At 49.1% G+C, this 18,522-nt stretch overlaps 1 protein-coding gene across 2 annotated transcripts in view; it reads right to left on the bottom strand.

The window, feature by feature from the left end:
• The window catches only part of hoga1 (4-hydroxy-2-oxoglutarate aldolase 1), a 31,930-nt gene extending 15,063 nt beyond the window's left edge, over nt 1–16,867 (bottom strand). For both annotated transcript variants that reach the window (XM_072239009.1, XM_072239010.1), the window contains exons 1-4: nt 16,630–16,867; nt 3,600–3,728; nt 3,175–3,302; nt 2,139–2,273 (exon numbers count right to left, since the gene is read on the bottom strand). In XM_072239009.1, the coding sequence (XP_072095110.1) occupies nt 2,139–2,273; nt 3,175–3,302; nt 3,600–3,728; nt 16,630–16,828 (591 nt within the window). In that variant the 5' untranslated portion in view covers nt 16,829–16,867. The remainder of the gene's footprint in view (nt 1–2,138; nt 2,274–3,174; nt 3,303–3,599; nt 3,729–16,629) is intronic.
• Between the last annotated feature and the right edge of the window lie 1,655 nt (nt 16,868–18,522).

Raw genomic sequence — 18,522 nt, 5'->3', positions numbered from 1 at the left:
CGGAATGTGGGAGGAAACCGGAGCACCTGGAGCAAACCCACGCAGTCATGGGGAGAACGTACAAACTCCTTACAGACAGTGGCGGGAATTGAACCCGGGCCACTGGTACTGTAAAGCGTTGTGCTGACCACTACACTACCCACACTGCCCACGTTGTGTGAGACTCTCTCACGGCTCGCCCCCTGCAATCTCTGCTACTCTCCAACTTTGCAATCCTTCTCTCCACCCTCTTTACACCCACCGTCTCCCCTCTAAATTTGCGCTCCTTATTTAAGGAAGGATGTGCTGACATTGGAGAGAGTTTAGAGAAGATTCACTAGAATGATTCTGGGAATGAGAGGGTTAACGTATGAGGAACGTTGGTCCGCTCTTGGACTGTATTCCTTGGAGTTTAGAAGAATGAGGGGAGACCTCATAGAAACATTTTGAATGTTGAAAGGCATGGACAGAGTGGATGTGGCAAAATTGTTTCCCATTGTGGGGGAAGCTAGTACGAGAGGGCATGACTTAAGGATTGAAGGACGCCCTTTCAGAACAGAGGTGTGAAGAAATTTTTTTAGCCAGAGGGTGGTGAATCTATGTAATTTGTTTCCACGGGCAGCAGTGGAGGCCTAGTCATTGGGTGTACTTAAGGCAGAGGTACCCGAGTAGCCAGGGCGTCAAAGGTTATGGTGAGAAGGTGGGGGAGTGGGACTAAATGGGAGAATGGATCAGCTCATGATAAGATGGCAGAGCAGACTCGATGGGCCGAATGGCCGACTTCTGCTCCTTTGTCTTATGGTCTAAATTGGTCTATTATAATTATTGTCACATGAACCGAGATGCACTGAAAAACCTTGCTTTGCATGCCATCCACACAGATCATTTCCTGCATTGAGACAGTACAAAGTACACATCACAGAATATAGGATAGAGCGTTACAGTCCAAGCATCAGGTGGTCACAGGGAGAATGTACAAAGTCCTTACTGGTAATGATGGAAATTGAACCTGGGTCACCAGCTCTGTAATAGTTTTACACTGAATCTTAGGCCACTGCGCTGCCCAGACATTTTATACTGTTGAACCCTTGTTGCACAATTGGATCCCTGGGTTTGGAGAGTTTGCTCCTCAAACAGGTTGGTAACGGAGAAATGGCAACAGAGCACAAGGGACAACATTCAAACCAGAGCCAGCCTACTCCAGGCCAATCCGAGGAACCACCTTCCAGACACACTGTTGTGGGGATCTATATTCCTCGGCTGCAAACAGACACGGAGACTGGTGGCCCGCAGGTGTGAAGAGTCCAGTTAAAAGTGTGAGTTTGAGGTTTTTAACTCCCCCCAAAAGTCGAGTTTATTGTCGTATACACAGGTGCAGTGAAAACCTGACTTGTAGCATCACAGACACAGAGCGTTAATTCACGAGAAAAGCACAAACTGAACATAAACTACGCACAGAGTACAAAATCACTTATTTGTAGTGGAAAAGGGCAAAGATCAGGGTTCAGATTCATTTATCACACATACATCAAAAGATACAGTGAAATGTGTAATTTGCCTTACCAAGCAAGACAGCCCAAGATGTGCTGGGAGTGTCGCCACACATTCCGGTGCCAATTGGTTCAAGGCCCTAGTGCTTGAAGGGAAGGTGCTGTTCTTGAACCTAGTGACGTGGGACTTTCAGACTTGTACACCTTCTACCCGATGGTAGCTGTGAGAAGACAGCATGGGCAGATGGTGGGGGTCTTTGATAGTGGATTGTTAATTACTTCCTAAGGCAGCACCTCCTGTTGATCTCACCGATGGTGGGGAGGGATGTGTCAGTGATAGAAGCCACTGCTTCTTGCATTCCTGCACATTCGAATTGCTGTACCAGACCACGAAGCAACCAGTTAGGATACATACAGCAGTTCATCTGTAACAGTACGGTATACTCTGCATGCAGAGCAGCGTACTGTGAGATTAGGGCAAGTGGAAGGGAAAAGGACCTGGAAGAGGTATAGTGGGTCAGGCTCAAGCAGTTCTTTTGACTTGTAGAGGAAAAAGGCCCTTCAGCCTACCAAGTTTGTGCTAGCATTCAACAACTTTTTTATAGTCAACTACCTTTCCTCCCAAATATCAAAGCAGCAGATGCAGCAAAAGAGACCCCAGCTACTTACATCGGTCCAACTGTCCTTTAGCCCAATGATGTTGGGATGGTGGGAGAGCGTCACGATGGCATCCACTGGCAGCTCCAAGGCTGTGTTGCCTGGGACACTGTACAGCACGACGGGTACAGGCGAGGAATCTGCCACCTGCAGCTCAAAGAGTACAATCAGAAGTGACCAAACAGAGACCCCCCCCACCTCCCCCCACCCCGTTCCATAACCAACACCCACGTCAGCACCGAGCTGTCCTGTGCTCACCACGCTCCCACACCAGCAACCGCAGGGGCAACACGCACTGGTCACACCCTGACCCTGACACCCCTTTCTTCTGTTACCAGTGCATTCTATCCAGAAGCACAGATTAGTACGGCAATTGCCCTCCGGGCGACTGCACAAAATCTACAGAGGGTTTTCTCCCCTACTTTCTTACATTTTTATTTTGTTTGTTTTTTTTTAATGTACTTTTTGTAAATTTATCTATTTATTGAAAGGCCTAGACAGAGCGGATACGGAGAGGATGTTTCCTATAGTTGCAGAGTCTAGGACCAGAGGGAACAGCCTCAGAGTAGAAGGACGCCCACTGAGAACAGAGATGAGGAGGAATTGCTTTAGAGAGGGTATTAAACCCGTGGAATTTATTGCACAATGACAGCTGCAGACTCAATGACTTCTGTGCCACATGAGTTACTGAGTACATTTCAAGCAGAGGTTAATAGATTAGTCAGGGCATTAAAAGTTACAGGGAGAAGACAGGAAATTGGGGTTGAGCGGGACAGTAAATGAGCTATGGTGAAGCAGATTTGATGGGTTTTCCACTGTCCCTCGGTTTCTGTGACAGTAATAAACTAAAGTACCAATTTAGCAGAGGCAGCTCTCCACCCCCTCCATCCACCAGCTCCAGGACAGCTGATGCCCCCCCAACCCACAACTCCAGCTGTCCTCTGCTCCGACCCGCAATCCATGAACAAGACTAAGCCCCAAGCCCGGCAACGAGCAGAGATCCCGCGCACCCCCCCCCCGCCCCTGGGCCTCCAGGGACAATCGTTACCCGTGTGTAATGGTGAACGAAGGCAGAGCTGTTCATCCGGCCCCTGTAGAAATACGGAGTGATGACCATCACGGCGTTCGCCCCCGCGTCTGCCATGCTCTGCGTCATTGTCACGGTGGCTTCCGTGGCTGGGGCGCGGTGGAGGAAGAAAGCAAGATAGACCTTAGTTAGAACCATTGGCTGTGTTTATTGGCCTCTCACTGAGGCCACAATCCCTTCGTCAAAGTTCAAAGCAAGCTTATTATCAAAGTGCCTATATGTCACTCCGAAATTCATTTACTTACATGTATACTCAATAAATTCATAATAGATTAATTACCATAACAGAATCAACAAAAGACCCCACCAACTTTGGCATTGGGAAATGTGTTAGAATCTAAATCAGATTGATTTTGGGAGCAGGTTACTGGATTGGCCCTACTCACATTCGCATCCAGAGCCAGCCACCAGAAGCATCTCCCGAGGGAGGACTTGCCTCACCTTGCGGACAATCTCGACACGCTCCTCACTGCTCAGGTAGACAAACTCCCCATTGGAGCCTTGCACAACCAACCCTACAAACAGAAAGAGCGTGCACTTACTTAATGCCACAAATACTTATAGAGACCAGAATGGAAGCAGGTCTCAGGACCCTCCAAATCGCAACAGTTAAAAGGAGAATAATTTTCCAGGGAATGCGTGGAGAAATGGGATTGGTGAGATCATTCCACACTTTAACGATCTGGTGGCGTTGTGGCCAAGTTATCAGACATCTCCAAGATAGATAGAGGAACAGGGTGTGTCACAGAGGCACGAGTTCTGCAGAAGGACTTGGACAGGTTGGGAGAGTGGGCAAAGAGGTGGCAGAGGGAATACAGTGGAGGGAATTGAATGGTCATGCACTGTGATGGGGGGGAGGGAGGGGGGAGGAGAGGGGGAGAGGGGGGAGAGGGGGGAGAGGGGGAGGGGGAGAGGGGGAGGGGGAGGGGGAGAGGGGGAGGGGGAGAGGGGAGAGGGGGGAGAGGGGGGAGAGGGGGGAGAGGGGGGAGAGGGGGGAGAGGGGGGAGAGGGGGAGAGGGGGAGAGAGGGGGAGAGAGGGGGGAGAGAGGGGGAGAGAGGGGGGAGAGAGGGGGAGGGGGAGAGAGGGGGAGGGGGGGAGAGGGGGAGAGGGAGGGGGGGAGAGGGAGGGGGGGAGAGGGAGGGGGGGAGAGGGAGAGGGGGGAGAGGGAGAGGGGGGAGAGGGAGAGGGGGGAGAGGGAGAGGGAAAAACGAATTGTGCAAACAATAAAGCAAGCAATCAGCATTCAGAACTGAAGTTCACAATGCCAGGCAACACTGCAGCCATTTCAGAAGTCCGCTAGTTTCAGGCCACAGATTCAGTCCAGCACAGTTGAGCAAATCCCGCCGAGCAGTGAGCCAAACCAGCCTGTCTCTTGCCTCTGCCCTTGACACCCCAACCATTTGCTGGGCGGCAGTGTTAACTGTGAGGAGGATGCTAAGAGGATGCAGGGTGACTTGGATAGCTTAGGTGAGTGGGCAAATTCATGGCAGATGCAATTTAATGTGGATAAATGTGAAGTTATCCACTTTGGTGGCAAGAACAGGAAAACAGATTATTATCTGAATGGTGGCCGATTAGGAAAAGGGGAGGTGCAACGAGACCTGGGTGTCATTATACACCAGTCATTGAAAGTGGGCATGCAGGTACAGCAGGCGGTGAAAAAGCCGAATGGTATGCTGGCATTTATAGCGAGAGGATTCGAGTACAGGAGCAGGGAGGTACTACTGCAGTTGTACAAGGCCTTGGTGAGACCACACCTGGAGTATTGTGTGCAGTTTTGGTCCCCTAATCTGAGGAAGGACATCCTTGCCATAGAGGGAGTACAAAGAAGGTTCACCAGATTGATTCCTGGGATGGCAGGACTTTCATATGATGAAAGACTGGATCGACTAGGCTTATACTCTCTGGAATTTAGAAGATTGAGGGGGGATCTTATTGAAACATATAAAATTCTAAAGGGATTGGACAGGAAGATTGTTCCCAATGTTGGGGAAGTCCAGAGCGATGGGTCACAGTTTGAGGATAAAGGGGAAGCCTTTTAAGACCGAGATTAGGAAAAACTTCTTCACACAGAGTGGTGAATCTGTGGAATTCTCTGCCACAGGAAACAGTTGAGGCCAGTTCATTGGCTATATTTAAGAGGGAGTTAGAGATGGCCCTTGTGGCTAAAGGGATCAGGGGCTATGGAGGGAAGGCTGGTGCAGGGTTCTGAGTTGGATGATCAGCCATGATCATACTGAATGGCGGTGTAGGCTCGAAGGGCCAAATGGCCTACTCCTGCACCTATTTTCTATGTTTCTATTTCAATCTGGCCTGACGCTTAAATCATCCAAACTTCAGGTTGTTCCTTGCCCATCAGCTCGGGCTCCGTCGCCTCAATGCTTCAAAACTCTTTAGATTTTGGATTAGTTCCTGAGGATTGGAGGGTGGCTAATGTAACCCCACTTTTTAAAAATGGAGGGAGAGAGAAACCGGGGAATTATAGACCGGTTAGCCTAACGTCGGTGGTGGGGAAACTGCTGGAGTCAGTTATCAAGGATGTGATAACAGCACATTTGGAAAGCGGTGAAATCATCGGACAAAGTCAGCATGGATTTGTGAAAGGAAAATCATGTCTGACAAATTTCATAGAATTTTTTGAGGATGTAACTAGTAGAGTGGATAGGGGAGAACCAGTGGATGTGATATATTTGGATTTTCAAAAGGCTTTTGACAAGGTCCCACACAGCAGATTAGTGTGCAAACTTAAAGCACACGGTATTGGGGGTAAGGTATTGATGTGGATGGAGAATTGGTTGGCAGACCAGAAGCAAAGAGTGGGAATAAACGGGACCTTTTCAGAATGGCAGGCAGTGACTAGTGGGGTACCGCAAGGCTCAGTGCTGGGACCCCAGTTGCTTACAATATATATTAATGACTTAGACGAGGGAATTAAATGCAGCATCTCCAAGTTGCGGATGACACGAAGCTGGGTGGCAGTGTTAGCTGTGAGGAGGATGCTAAGAGGATGCAGGGTGACTTGGATAGGTTGGGTGAGTGGGCAAATTCATGGCAGATGCAATTTAATGTGGATAAATGTGAAGTTATCCACTTTGGTGGCAAGAACAGGAAAACAGATTATTATCTGAATGGTGGCCAATTAGGAAAAGGGGAGGTGCAACGAGACCTGGGTGTCATTATACACCAGTCATTGAAAGTCGGCATGCAGGTACAGCAGGTGGTGAAAAAGGCGAATGATATGCTGGCATTCATAGCAAGACGATTCGAGTACAGGAGCAGGGAGGTACTACTGCAGTTGTACAAGGCCTTGGTGAGACCACACCTGGAGTATTGTGAGCAGTTTTGGTCCCCTAATCTGAGGAAAGACATCCTTGCCATAGAGGAAGTACAAAGAAGGTTCACCAGATTGATTCCTGGGATGGCAGAACTTTCATATGGTGAAAGGCTGGATCGACTAGGCTTATACTCGTTGGAATTTAGAAGATTGAGGGGGGATCTTATTGAAACGTATAAAATCCTAAAGGTATTGGACAGGCTAGATGCAGGAAGATTGTTCCCGATGTTGAGGAAGTCCAGAATGAGGGGTCACAGTTTGAGGATAAAGGGGAAGCCTTTTAGGACCGAGATTAGGAAAAACTTCTTCACACAGAGAGTGGTGAATCTGTGGAATTCTCTGCCACATGAAACAGTTGAGGCCAGTTCATTGGGTATATTTAAGAGGTAGTTAGATATGGCCCTTGTGGCTAAAGGGATCAGGGGGTATGGAGAGAAGGCAGGTACAGGGTTCTGAGTTGGATGATCAGCCATGATCATACTGAATGGCAGTGCAGGCTCGAAGGGCCGAATGGCCTACTCCTGCACCTATTTTCTATGTTTCTATCCGATCTTCCCAATTTGGCTCGGCTCTTAAGTCGGTCAAACCTTGGATTTTTCCACACCTGTCCCCACCTCAGCTCCGTCGCATTGAATTGCCTCCAAGTCTGCTCCAGGCCGGACACGGTGCAATTATCCTGCCCAGCGAGACTCTGGCTGCACCACAAAGATGCCAGATCGCAATGGCGATCCAGCTCGACTCCGACAGGGGAGCCACCGGCCGCTCTCTGCAGCGATTGTTTAACCAGAAAAAGAGTGTGAATAATTAAGGATTTAGTTGCTTTTTCTGTTTCTTTGGCCACCAGCAAGTTGTCAATCAAACCAGTAGGTGGCGCCATCTTAAGCCATAGGTCAATTGGTGTTCCAGCAATGTTGGCGAACGCTGGGACATTTCTGCTACTCTTCTGAAATAACGTCACGAGATGCGTTCCACCCTCCTGGCATCTGGAGAAGGATGGCACCTTGGCATTGACAGTTCCCTCAGAATTGCACTGGAGCATGGGTCTGGACCTTTGGTGCTGAAGACCCTGGAGTAGGGTATGAATGCATAACCTCTGTCTCAACTGCCCTCGACTTAATCCGAGCTTAGTTACAGTGACCGATTCACCTACCGACCGGTACGTCTTTGGACTGCGGGAGGAAACCGGCGTGCCCGGAGGAAGCCCGCGCAGTCACAGGGAATCGAGCCCAGGTTGCCTGTACTGTAAAGGGTTGTGCTCGCCGCTGAGCTGAAGTGCCGCCCCACCTGTGTTGGTACAGATGCTCCAACAAGCAGTCTCGCAAGAGGCTGCAGAGCGTTGTTCATTCAGCCAGCTCCCACTCTCCCACCCTCCCCACCACCACGGACACCGTCACCAAGCAGTGCCTCGTGAGAACAAGAATCATCACCACCATCGAGGACATGCCCTCTTCTCCTTCATACCATTGGGCAGGAGATACAGGAGCCTAAAGACCCACACTCAATGATTCAGGAAGAACTTCTTCATCCCTGCCATCAGCTTTCTGAACGGTCCATTAACACATGAACACCCCCTCAATAATCCTTTTCTTTGCACTATTTATTAAAGATGTTTTGCAATTCATAGTAATTTTATATCATTCACACCTATGTCCTAATGATAAACCCAATTCTGAGATGAGGCAACTGGGACAACTTAAGTGGTAATTTAAAATGTTGCCAGAAATTCTATCCCTCCAGCCCCAAGGACTCTGTGTGTTGCTCTGTTTAAACAGGTCCACTGTCAGGAAAATCATTCTCACAGATGGTTTAAAATTGGCTTCAAACGTCAGAGGACTTAGTGACAAATTAGCCAACAGGAGGTTGATCAAAAAGGAAAGTTTAGCTTTCCTTCGGGATGAATAAAGTATATCTATCTATCTAGTCCAAGGTACAGGGGATGTGTGTATAAACACTCACTGAGAAAGGGCAAAGCCCAGGCACTGTAAGGCCAGTGACTGAACAATCCATTAATGTATAACAGGAAAGATGCGGGGCACAGCAGTACATGGAGACAGTCACACTCCAATCTCTAGAGGGACGCATTCATTGTAGCCCAGGGCAACACAGTCAAGTTGCAGTGTTCGTGGGACCTGCGGAAAAAAGCCCATGGCCCCGGACCTCAACTGGACAGGGTGTTCATTGGTGCTCACAGGATGGTTATAGCACAGAGGCCATTTGGCCCGTTGAGTCTGGGCTAGCTGTGCGCAAGAGCAATCCAGCTCTTCCCTGTCAATTCTTTGCTTCCTGACACTAATGCTGCTCCAATTTGAATGTGGCAACCAGAGCACAGAGCAGTACTGTGCAGGAACAAGCTCTTCGGCCCACGGTTACACCCAGCTCATTAAACCGTATAAAGAGCTTGCACGCTCGCCTCGTGACTGCATGGGTTTCCTCCAAGTGCTCTGGTTTCCTCCCACATTCCAAAGACATACGGGTTAGCAAGCTGTGGACATGCTATATTGACACGGGATGTACGGCGACACTTGAAATATGGCCGTCAGCACATCTCAGACTGTGCTGGTCGTTGACACAAACTGTACATTTCACTGTATGTTTTGACGTACTTGTGACAAATACAGCTACTCTCTTTATAACAGCAGGACACAAGCCGTCCTTCAGCCTGGCGGCACGCGCTTTCAGACCTTTGTATCTTCTGCCTGACGGGAATGCGGAGAAGAGGGGTTGCCCGGGGTAGGTGGGATCTCTGACTATGCTGGCTGGGCCATCGCAGTTGTTAGTAGAAGGGGCACGGCAGTAGCTGGAGCGGCTGTAAAGAGAACAACTTCCGGTTTCCATCTTCATCTCCACTCCTCTCCTTTGCCATTCTCCCAGCAGCTCCATGGGAGTTACCATTTCTCCCACCTCACCTCTACAGTGCTTGTTAGCTTCCCATTAAGGCTGATTTATACTTCTGCGTCAAATCGACACCGTAACCTATGCAAGTGGCTTACGCATTTGTACTCGTGCATTGGTGTGTCTGCATCGCTCTGCAATTCGCGCACGTCACGCATGCACACACACCTGCCCGCGCAAGGCTTCATGGTCATGGTAGTCTTTCTCAGGGTAAACAAGTTTAAAGCAACCAACTTTTTTCATAAAAGCGAAATGTGTCCTCCATAATTTCGGAGGTCTGTGAAGCTTTATGGAAAGCATTGCAGCCAGAGTTCCTTCCCTGCCCTTCAGTCGCCCAATGGGAAGCTATTGCAGCGTAGGAGGAAATGCGATGCTACCAAGCAGACCGATCACAGTTGTTGCGGTCTGCGTTGCCACGCCGCGTAGTTACATTTTGGGAGAGGTGCACGTCAGGCTACGGCGTAGGGATCTGGGTAGGGTTCGCGGCCACAGAAGGGTAAATCAGCCTTTAGGTGATGGAGGCAAATACATTAGGGACATTTCAGAAGCTGTTAAATAGGCACATGGTTGAAAGAGAAAGCCATATGACCATAAGACATAGGAGCAAATGAGGCCATTCGGCCCATTGAGCCTGCTCCACCATTTCATCATGGTTGATTCATTATCCTTCTCAAACCCATTCTCCTACCTTTTCCCCATGACCTTCGACCCCGACCAACAGAGGGTCACACATAGATAAGGTGGATGGTAACAGTTATTTCCCCAGGGTGGTGGGCGAAGGGTCCAAACCTTGGGGGAAGAGGTTTAGGGCAAAATAAGAAAGATTTAAAGGGAAGCTGAGGGTAGATTTTGCACACAGAGGGACTTGGGTAAATGGAAAAACTACCAAGGGAAATGGAGGCAGTAGCTACAACAACAATATTGTTTAGACATTAGACAGGTACGTGGATGGTAAAGCTTTAGATAGGGGTGAGATGTGGACAAATGGGACCCAGATACTAACTTTACGACCAGGTTATGATTCAGTAGGAGCACTCAGACTGCCAGACTGGGTAACAGCTTCTTCCCTCTGGATGTGAGACTAATGAATACCCTGACACCACCAAAGTCTCATCACTGGGACACTGAGCTGTTTACCTGTGCCGCACACAATATGCACTATAACTTAAGAGTCATAGGAAAGTACAGCACAGAAACAGGCCCTTCAGCCCATCTAGTCCATGCAGAAATATTTAAGCTGCCTACCCCCATCAATCTGCACCCGGACCATAGCCCTCCAAACCCCTGCCATCCATGTACCTACCCAAACTCATCTTAAATGTTGAAATCGAGCTCACACGCATCACTTGTGCTGGCAGCTCGTTCCGCACTCTCACAACCCTCTGAGTGAGGAGGCTTCCCCTTGTGTTCCCTTAAACTTTTCACCTTTCACCCTTAACCCATGACCTCTAGTTGTAGTACCACCCAACTTCAGTGGAAAAAGCTTGCTTGCATTTACCCTTTCTATGCCTCTCATCATTTTGTATATCTCTATCCAATATCCTCTCCATCTTCTATATTCCAAGGAATAAAGTCCTAACCTATTCAATCTTTCCTTATAACTCAGGTCCTCCAGACCCAGCAATTTTCTCTGTACTCTTTCAACCTTATTTCCTGTAGGTAGGTGACCAAAACTGCGCACAATACTCCAAATTAGATCTCACCAATGTTTTATACAACTTCAACATAACATCCCATCTCCTGTACTCAATACTCTTGATTTATGAAAACTAATGTGCCAAAAGCTTTCTTAATGACCCTCTGTACCTGTGACACCATACTCAATGAATTATAGACCCGTATTCCCAGATACTTTGTTCTGAGGCCATCCCACAAGCCTCCACATCCAGCAGATAATTCTCCATAACTTCCACCATCTCCAACGGGATCCCACCACCAAGCACATCTTTCTCTCCCCCCCCCCTCCACTTTACACAGGGATCACTCCCCACACAACTTCCTTGTCCACTCGTCCCTCCTGGCACTCATCCTTGCAGGTGAAACAAGTGCCACACCTGCCCCTACACCTCCTCCCTCACTACCATTCAAGGTTTCAAGCACTCCGTCCAGGTGAGGTGACACGTCACCTGTGAGTCTGTCGGGGTCATCTACTGTATCCGGTGCTCCCGGCGTGGCCTCCTGTATATCAGTGGGACCCGACGTAGATTGGGAGACCGCTTCGCCGAGCACCTACGCTCCGTCCACCAGAAAAAGCAGGTCCGCCCAGCAGCTACCCATTGCAATTCTATGTCCCATTCCCATTCTGACATGTCAGTCCACGGCTTCCTCTACTGCCGCAACGAGGCCACACTCGGGTTGGAGGAGCAACATCATATACCGTCCTCCAACCTGATGACATGCACATTGATATCTCTAACTTCCCCCTTCTCCTTCACCAATTGCCCCCCCCCTTCCCCATTCCTGTTTCCTTCTCTCATAAGAGCATAGGAAATAGGAGCAGGAGTCGGCCACCTGGCCCGTCGAGCCTGCTCCGCCATTCAATAAGATCATGGCTGATCTGGCCATGGACCCATCTCCACCTACCTGCCTTTCCCTCATAACCCTTAATTCCCCTACGACACAAAAATCTATCCAATCTTGTCTTAAATATATTTATTGAGGTAGCCTCCACTGCTTCATTGGGCAGAGAATTCCATAGGTTCACCACCTCTGGCAAAAGCAGTTCCTCCTCACCTCTGTCCTAAACCTACTCCCCCAAATCTTAAGACTATGTCCCCTAGTTCTAGTCTCACCTACCAGTGGAAACAACTTTCCTGCCTCCATCTTATCTACCCCTTTCATAAATTTATATGTTTCTATCAGATTCCCTCTCATTCTTCTGAATCCCAGTGAGTACAGTCCCAGGCGACTCAATCTCTCCTCATAGTCTGACCCCCTCATCAACCTGGTGAACCTCTTCTGCACCGCCTCCAAACCCAGTATATCCTTCCTCAAGTAAGGAGATCAGAACTGCACACAGTACTCCAGGTGCAGCCTCACCAGTACCCTGTACAGTTGCAGCATAACCTCCCTGCTCTTAAATTCAATCCCTCTAGCAATGAACGCTAACATCTCATTTGCCTTCTTGGTAGCCTGCTGCACCTGCAAACCAACCTTTTGTGATTCATGCAAAAGCACTCCCAGGTCACACTGCACAGCAGCATAATGCAATATTTTTACCACTTAAATAATAATCTACTCTTCCATTTTCCTTCCAAAGTGGATGACCTTGCATTTACCAACATTATATTCCATCTGCCAGACCCTTGCCCACTCACTTAAACTCTCTATATCTCTCTGCAGACTCTCTGTATCCTCTGCACAATTTGCTTTTCCACTCAATTTAGTATCATCAGCAAACTTAGATACACTACACTTGGTCCCCTCTTCCAGATCGTTAACATATATCGTGAGCAGTTGTGGGCCCAGCACCGACCCCTGTGGCACACCGTTCACCACTGATTGCCAACCAGATAATACCCACGTATACAACAGGAATTCTGCAGATGCTGGGTGTTCAAGCAACACACATCAAAGTTGCTGGTGAACACAGCAGGCCAGGCAGCATCTCGAGGAAGAGGTACAGTCGACGTTTCGGGCCGAGACCCTTCGTCAGGACTAACTGAAGGAAGAGTGAGTAAGAGATTTGAAAGTGGGAGGGGGAAGGGGAGATCCAAAATGATAGGAGAAGACAGGAGGGTGAGGGATGGAGCCAAGAGCTGGACAGTTGATTGGTAAAAGGGATATGAGAGGATCATGGGACAGGAGGTCCGGGAAGAAAGACAAGGGGGGGGGGGTACCCAGAGGATGGGCAAGAGGTATATTCAGAGGGACAGAGGGAGAAAAAGGAGAGTGAGAGAAAGAATGTGTGTATAAAAATGAATAACAGATGGGGTACGAGGGGGAGGTGGGGCATTAGCGGAAGTTAGAGAAGTCGATGTTCATGCCATCAGGATGGAGGCTACCCAGACGGAATATAAGGTGTTGTTCCTCCAATCTGAGTGTGGCTTCATCTTCACAGTAGAGGAGGCCGTGGATAGACATGTCAGAATGGGAATGGGATGTGGAATTAAAATGTGTGGCCACTAGGAGATCCTGCTTTCTCTGGCGGACAGAGCGTAGGTGTTCAGCAAAGCGGTCTCCCAGTCTGCGTCGGGTCTCGCCAATATGTAAAAGGCCACATCGGGAGCACCGGACGCAGTATATCACCCCAGCCGACTCACAGGTGAAGTGTCGCCTCACCTGGCAGCTGGGGCCCTGAATGGTGGTAAGTGAGGAAGTGTAAGGGCATGTGTAGCTCTTGTTCCGCTTACACGGATAAGTGCCAGGAGGGAGATCAGTGAGGAGGGATGGGGGGGGACGAATGGACAAGAGAGTCGCGTAGGGAGCGATCCCTGCGGAAAGCAGAGGGGGAAGGAGGGAAAGATGTGCTTAGTGGTGGGATCCCGTTGGAGGTGGCGGAAGTTACGGAGAATAATATGTTGGACCCGGAGGCTGGTGGGGTGGTAGGTGAGGACCAGAGGAACCCTATTCCTAGTGGGGTAGCGGGAGGATGGAGTGAGAGCAGATGTACGTGAAATGGGGGAGATGCGTTTAAGAGCAGAGTTGATAGTGACTCTCACAGCTATCTGGACTATTCCTCTTCTCACCCTGTCTCCTGCAAAAACGCCATCCCCTTCTCGCAATTCCTCCGTCTCCGCCGCATCTGCTCTCAGGATGAGGCTTTTCATTCTAGGACGAGGGAGATGTCCTCCTTTTTTAAAGAAAGGGGCTTCCCTTCCTCCACTATCAACTCTGCTCTTAAACGCATCTCTCCCATTTCACGCACATCTGCTCTCACTCCATCCTCCCACCACCCCACTAGGAATACGGTTCCCCTGGTCCTCACCTACCACCCCACCAGCCTCCGGGTCCAACATATTATTCTCCGTAACTTCCGCCACCTCCAACGGGATCCCACTACTAAGCACATCTTTCCCTTCCCCCCCACTGCTTTCCGCAGGTATCGCTCCCTACGCAACTCCCTTGTCCATTCATACCCCCCATCCCTCCCCACTGATCTCCCTCCTGGCACTTATCCGTGTAAGCGGAACAAATGCTACACATGCCCTTACACTTCCTCCCTTACCACCATTCAGGGCCCCAAACAGTCCTTCCAGGTGAGGCGACACTTCACCTGTGAGTCGGCTGAGGTGATATACTGCGTCCGGTGCTCCCGATGTGGCCTTTTATATATTGGCGAGACCCGACGCAGACTGGGAGACCGCTTTGCTGAACACCTACGCTCTGTCCGCCAGAGAAAGCAGGATCTCCCAGTGGCCACACATTTTAATTCCACATCCCGTTCCCATTCTGACATGTCTATCCACGGCCTCCTCTACTGTAAAGATGAAGCCACACTCAGGTTGGAGGAACAACACCTTATATTCCGTCTGGGTGGCCTCCAACCTGATGACATGAACATCGACTTCTCTAACTTCCACTAATGCCCCACCTCCCCCTCGTACCCCATCCGTTATTTATTTTTATACACACATTCTTCCTCTCACTCTCCTTTTTCCCCCTCTGTCCCTCTGACTATACTCCTTGCCCATCCTCTGGGCTTCACCCCTCCCCCTTTCTTTCTCCCTAGGCCTCCTGTCCCATGATCCTCTCATATCCCTTTTGCCTATCACCTGTCCAGCTCTCGGCTCCATCCCTCCCCCTCCTGTCTTCTCCTATCATTTTGGATCTCCCCCTCCCCCTTTCAAATCTCTTACTAGCTCTTCTTTCAGTTAGTCCTGACGAAGGGTCTTGGCCTGAAACATTGACTGTACCTCTTCCTAGAGATGCTGCCTGGCCTGCTGCGTTCACCAGCAACTTTGATGTGTGTTGTTTGAACACTCACGTATCCCAACTCTCTGTTTTCTATTAGTTAACCAATCCTCTATCAGTGCTAATACATCACCCCCAACTCTGTGCATCCTTATCTTATGGATGTCTTTTATGTGGCACCTTGTCAAACACTTTCTGGAAATCCAAGCAAATGTCCACTGTGCTCCCACTTTATCTCCTTACCTGCCCATCATCTCCCTCTAGTGCTCCTCCTCCCCTTTGTTCCGGGGTCTTCTGTCCTCTCCCGTAAGATTCCCCCATTTTCAGCCCTTTATTCCTTTTACCAATCTACATCCTAGCTCTTTACTTTATCCCCTCCCCTGACTCCCTATCACCTACCACCTTGTACTTCTTCATCCCCTCACCCCATCTTCTCACACTTGTCCTCTTCCTTTCCGGCCCTGAAGGGTCTCAGCCCGAAACATCGGCTGTTTACTCTTTCCACGGACGCTACCTGGGCTGCCTGGTTCCTCCAGCATCTTGCGTGTGTTGCTTTGGATTTCCAGCATCTGCAGATTTTCTTCTGTTTGAATATTGACAAGCCTAGATAGAGTGGATGTCTCCTACAGTGAGGGAGTCTAGGGCCAGAGGGCACAGCCTCAGAATAGAAGGATGTCCCTTTAGAACAGGGATGAAGAATTTCTTTACCCAGAGAGGGAGGAGAATCTGCAAATTCATTGCCACAGACGGCTGTAGAGACTAAGTTATTGAGTATATCTAAAGCAGAGGTTGATTAGTCAGGGAGTCATATGGGGGGGAAGGCCAGAGAATGGGATTGAGAAGGAAAATAAATCATCCCTGATGGAATGGCAGAGCCAACTCTTTGGGCCAAATGGTTGACTTTTGCTCCTCTGGTTTATGAGTTTCTTCATTTAAGGAAGACAATCAGAGGCTTTTTTCCAGACTAATATCTGAAGCAGGTGGGTTGCCTCATGGCGAAAAGTTGGACACAGCATATGAGGCAAAAAAAGTTGACTTGATGGATTTAAAAAGAACTTAAGGAGCGACTTTTTCACCAGGAGGGCGGCGAGTATATGAAACAAACTACTGGATGAAGTGGTTGAGACAGCTATAATAGTGTCATTTAAGAAGCACTTGGATAGGCACGCGGAGCGGAGGGACTCGGGGATGCCGGTAGAACGCAGGGACTTGGAGCTAGCCGTGTGGACAATGCGGCCCGCAAGGTTTGGTTGGGCCGAAAGGTTTGTATCCGTGTTATACTGTACTGCTCCGTGATTTGACAAGGAAGTACAAACGTTGTCCAAACACAAGTTACCTCTGAAGGGGATCTTGCTCCACTTGTGGACGTTCTCCTCCAGCTGCTGGTAGTTCACCTCTCCCCTCTGGTTGAAGGGGGTGGTGATAGGGGGGTAAATGCCGGTCAGGTCCAACCTACTGCCGGAGCCCCCACTCAGGCTCCTGGCAAACACCCACCGCCCCAAACATTTCCAGAGAAAAGGTTTCCTCACAAACATGTCCCTAACTCCTCTCCCTCCTCCCCCTCGCCAAGTAGTTTCGCGAGTTGAACTTTTGAAAAAAATGTTTTTGAAGTTTGGCGAACGATTGGGACGAACTTTGTGCGTGCAGATGCGCCCCCCGGTGGGCTACAAGAGAAATGCGGCTCCCAAACTGGATGTCTTCAGATTTGTGTTGGTACCGTATTGGTTTATACCGATTGGTCAGTGGAAAACTTGTCTTGCATACTGTTCGTACAGATCAAATCATTACACAGTGCGTCGGGGTAGAATACGGTAAAACAATAACAATGCAGAATAAAGCGCAGAAGCTACCGAAAAGGTAAACAATAAGGTGTAAGATCGTAACGAGGTGGCTTAGAGTTCACCTTATTGTAGAAAAGGTCTGTTCTGGTATCTAGTAAAGCAGATAGAAGCTGCTCTCCAGCCTGATGGTATGTGCTTTCATGCTTTTGTATTTTCTGCCTGACTGAAGAGGGGAGAAGAGAGGATGCCCAGGTGGGTGGGGACTTTATTGTGCTGTTGTTTTCCTGAGGCAGTGAGATGAACAGGCTGAATCCATGGAGGGGAGGCTGGCTCCTATTATGTGCTGAGCTGTGTCTGCAACTCCCCGCAGTTTCTTGCCATTATGTGCAGGTCAGTTGCCAGATACATTCAGGCAGAATGCTTTTTGTGGTCCATCGATTAAAAATCGGTCAGGGCCGACAGGGACATGCAAATTTCTTTAGCCTCTTTGGGGAAGAAGAAGAGTTCATGAGCTTTCTTGGTTGTGAAATCAATGTGGCTGGACCAGGATGGGCTATTGTGATGTTCACCCCTAGAAACCCAACCTTCTCAACCCCAACACCATTGACGTGCAGGAGCATGTGCACCATTCCCCCGCCCCCGAGTCAGTGACCAGCTCCATTGTTTTGTCAACACTGAGGGAAAGGTTGTTGCCATGACACTGTTACTAAGCTCTTTATCTCCTTCCTGTACTCAGCCCATCATTACTTGAGATATGGCCCAGTATGGTGGTAACATCTTCAAACTTATAGATGGAGGTAGCGCAGAAACTGGCCACAGTTATGAGTGTACAGGGAATAGAGTAGGGTGTTAAGGAGCAACTTTGAGTGGCGCCAGTGTTGACTATAATCATGTGGAGATGTTTCTACCTATACTTACTGATTTGGGGCAGGAAGTCAAGGATCCAATTGCAGAGGGAGGCGTTGACTCCCAGGATCCAGAGTTTGGTGGTGAGTTTGTGTAGAATAACAGTATTGAAGGCAGATCTGTAGTCCATAACCAATAAACTGTGTGGCTAGGCACAGCTCAAATGTTTTCCATAAATTTGCTGATGATACAACCATTGTTGGCAGAAATTCAGGAGCGAGATATACCAGCAGCAGCAATCTTGCGCTCAACGTCAGTAAGACCAAAGAGCTGACTGTGGACTTTAGAAAAGGTAAGATGAGAGAACACTCACCGGTACAGAGAGGGATCAGGAGTGCAGAGAGTGAGCAATTTCAGGTTCTTGTGTGTCAATATCTTTGAGGACCTGTGACGAAAGTACACATTGACTAAGATGTTAACTGTCCTGTGCTGGCACCAGTGGGATCAGCAGTTGGTCTGCCACCTGTCTTCAGGAGAAAGAGAGAGAAGGAAAACAATGGAGCAGCATTTGGAGATGTTAATGAAGGGACGGGAGAGTTTAA

The sequence above is a fragment of the Mobula birostris genome, chromosome 21 (genome assembly GCF_030028105.1).
Source record: "Mobula birostris isolate sMobBir1 chromosome 21, sMobBir1.hap1, whole genome shotgun sequence".
NCBI lineage: Eukaryota > Metazoa > Chordata > Chondrichthyes > Myliobatiformes > Myliobatidae > Mobula > Mobula birostris.
Note: the sequence above shows the minus strand (reverse complement) of the source record. Positions and strands in the feature narration are given on the sequence as shown.